This window comes from Cyclopterus lumpus, chromosome 7 (assembly GCF_009769545.1).
Source record: "Cyclopterus lumpus isolate fCycLum1 chromosome 7, fCycLum1.pri, whole genome shotgun sequence".
NCBI lineage: Eukaryota > Metazoa > Chordata > Actinopteri > Perciformes > Cyclopteridae > Cyclopterus > Cyclopterus lumpus.
The window spans coordinates 25,280,927-25,283,426 of NC_046972.1; the positions used below are offsets into that span (position 1 = coordinate 25,280,927).

At 53.7% G+C, this 2,500-nt stretch overlaps 1 protein-coding gene across 1 annotated transcript in view; it reads right to left on the reverse strand.

The window, feature by feature from the left end:
- Nucleotides 1–2,500, reverse strand: part of kcnd1 (potassium voltage-gated channel, Shal-related subfamily, member 1) — a 34,199-nt gene that overhangs the window by 6,116 nt on the left and 25,583 nt on the right. Inside the window, exon 3 of the mRNA XM_034538192.1 lies at nt 1,470–1,632. Within this exon, the coding sequence (XP_034394083.1) occupies nt 1,470–1,632 (163 nt within the window). The remainder of the gene's footprint in view (nt 1–1,469; nt 1,633–2,500) is intronic.

The window sequence follows — 2,500 nt, forward strand, 5'->3', positions numbered from 1 at the left end:
GGGGCTAGGGTCAGGGGGCTTGGGTTAGGGGGCTAGGGTCAGGGGGCTAGGGTCAGGGGGCTAGGGTTAGGGTTAGTGGGCTAGGGTCATGGGGCTTGGGTTAGTGGGTTAGGGTTAGTGGGCTAGGGTTAGGGGGCTAGGGTTAGGGTTAGTGGGCTAGGGTCAGGGGGCTTGGGTTAGTGGGTTAGGGTTAGTGGGCTAGGGTTAGGGGGCTAGGGTCAGGGGGCTTGGGTTAGGGGGCTAGGGTCAGGGGGCTAGGGTCAGGGGGCTAGGGTTAGGGTAAGTGGGCTAGGGTCAGGGGGCTTGGGTTAGTGGGTTAGGGTTAGTGGGCTAGGGTTAGGGGGCTGGGGTTAGGGGGCTTGGGTGAGGGGGCTTGGGTTAGGGGGCTGGGGTGAGGGGGCTTGGGTTAGGGGGCTTGGGTTAGGTGGCTAGGGTCAGGGGGCTTGGGTTAGGGGGCTAGGGTCAGGGGGCTAGGGTCAGGGGGCTAGGGTTAGGGTTAGTGGGCTAGGGTCAGGGGGCTTGGGTTAGTGGGTTAGGGTTAGTGGGCTAGGGTTAGGGGGCTGGGGTTAGGGGGCTTGGGTGAGGGGGCTTGGGTTAGGGGGCTGGGGTGAGGGGGCTTGGGTTAGGGGGCTTGGGTTAGGGGGCTAGGGTCAGGGGGCTTGGGTTAGGGGGCTAGGGTCAGGGGGCTAGGGTTAGGGTTAGTGGGCTAGGGTTAGGGGGCTAGGGTGAGGGGGCTAGGGTTAGGGGGTTAGGGTTAGTGGGCTAGGGTTTTGGTTAGTGGGCTAGGGTTAGAGGACTAGGGTCAGGGGGCTTGGGTTAGTGGGTTAGAGTTAGTGGGCTAGGGTTAGGGGGCTAGGGTGAGGGGGCTAGGGTTAGGGGGCTAGGGTGAGGGGGCTAGGGTTAGGGGGTTAGGGTTAGTGGGCTAGGGTTTTGGTTAGTGGGCTAGGGTTAGAGGACTAGGGTCAGGGGGCTTGGGTTAGTGGGTTAGGGTTAGGGGGCTGGGGTTAGGGGGCTGGGGTTAGGAGGCTTGGGTTAGGGGGCTGGGGTTAGGGGGCTTGGGTGAGGGGGCTTGGGTTAGGGGGCTTGGGTGAGGGGGCTGGGGTTAGGGGGCTTGGGTGAGGGGGCTTGGGTTAGGGGGCTGGGGTTAGGGGGCTTGGGTGAGGGGGCTTGGGTTAGGGGGCTTGGGTGAGGGGGCTGGGGTTAGGGGGCTTGGGTTAGGGTTAGTGGGCTAGGGTTTTGGTTAGTGGGCTAGGGTTAGAGGACTAGGGTTAGTGGGTTAGGGTTAGGGTTAGTGGGCTTGGTTTATGGTTAGGGTGCTTGGGCTAGGGTTAGAGGGCTAGGGGGTTAGGGTGCTTGGGCTAGGGTTAGAGGGCTAGGGGGTTAGGGTGAGTGGGTGATTCATAATAGTCCTTCAGAAACGTATAACCTTCATAAGATATGTTTATTGCCCGAGCATCACAGCCACCGACCTGCTGCGCTCTCATCTTGTCCGCCCTCTGGTTCTGGTGGTAAATCCGGCTGAAGTTGGACACGATGACCGGCACCGGCAGCGCGATCACCAGCACGCCGCTCAGGGAGCAGATGGAGCCGAAGATCTTCCCCGCGATGGTGTTGGGGACCATGTCGCCGTACCTGTGGAGGAACAGGGTCACAAGGTCAGAGGGTCACAAGGTCACAGGGTCACGTGGTCAAGTCACACGGTCACAGGGTCACAAGGTCACAAGGTCACAGGGTCACGTGGTTACAGGGTCACATGATCACAGGGTCACGTGGTCAAGTTACACGGTCACAAGGTCAGAGGGTCAGAGGGTCACGTGGTCACAGGGTTACAGGGTCACATGATCACAGGGTCACGTGGTCAAGTCACACGGTCACAAGGTCAGAGGGTCACACGATCAAGTCACATGGTCACACATTCATACACTGATGGGAGGAGCTACCATGGTGGGAGGAGCTACACGATGGGAGGAGATACCATGATGGGAGAAGTTACCATGATGGGAGGAGCTACCATGATGGGAGGAGCTACCATGCAAGGTACCACCTGCCCATGAAGACTAGCTACATACTAATAAAAGGAGCTCTCACAAAATAAAATGTGAATTCCTTTAGTTTGGCTTCAATATAAATTTATAGTAATTACAAGATAATTCTAACACATTATACTGTTTAAAAACTAATATACTAAAGATATAACAGAAGCTCTCTGCGAGGTTAACTTTATATGTATTTATATTAATATTACTTAATATTAATATTTATTAATATTAAGTAATATCAATATTAATCAATATTTATACTGATTAATATTAGCATTTACTCATATTTGTATTACCATTTATTTATATGAATATTTATTATTTTATTTGCTGATATACGTTCTATTCTATTTATTTATCTTTATATTTAGACAGACTGAAGGACACAGAGATAAATGTACTTCCAGCTGAAATTGATTTTCCGGCACTACGTGAAGGATTAAATCTTCATCTTCATCTTC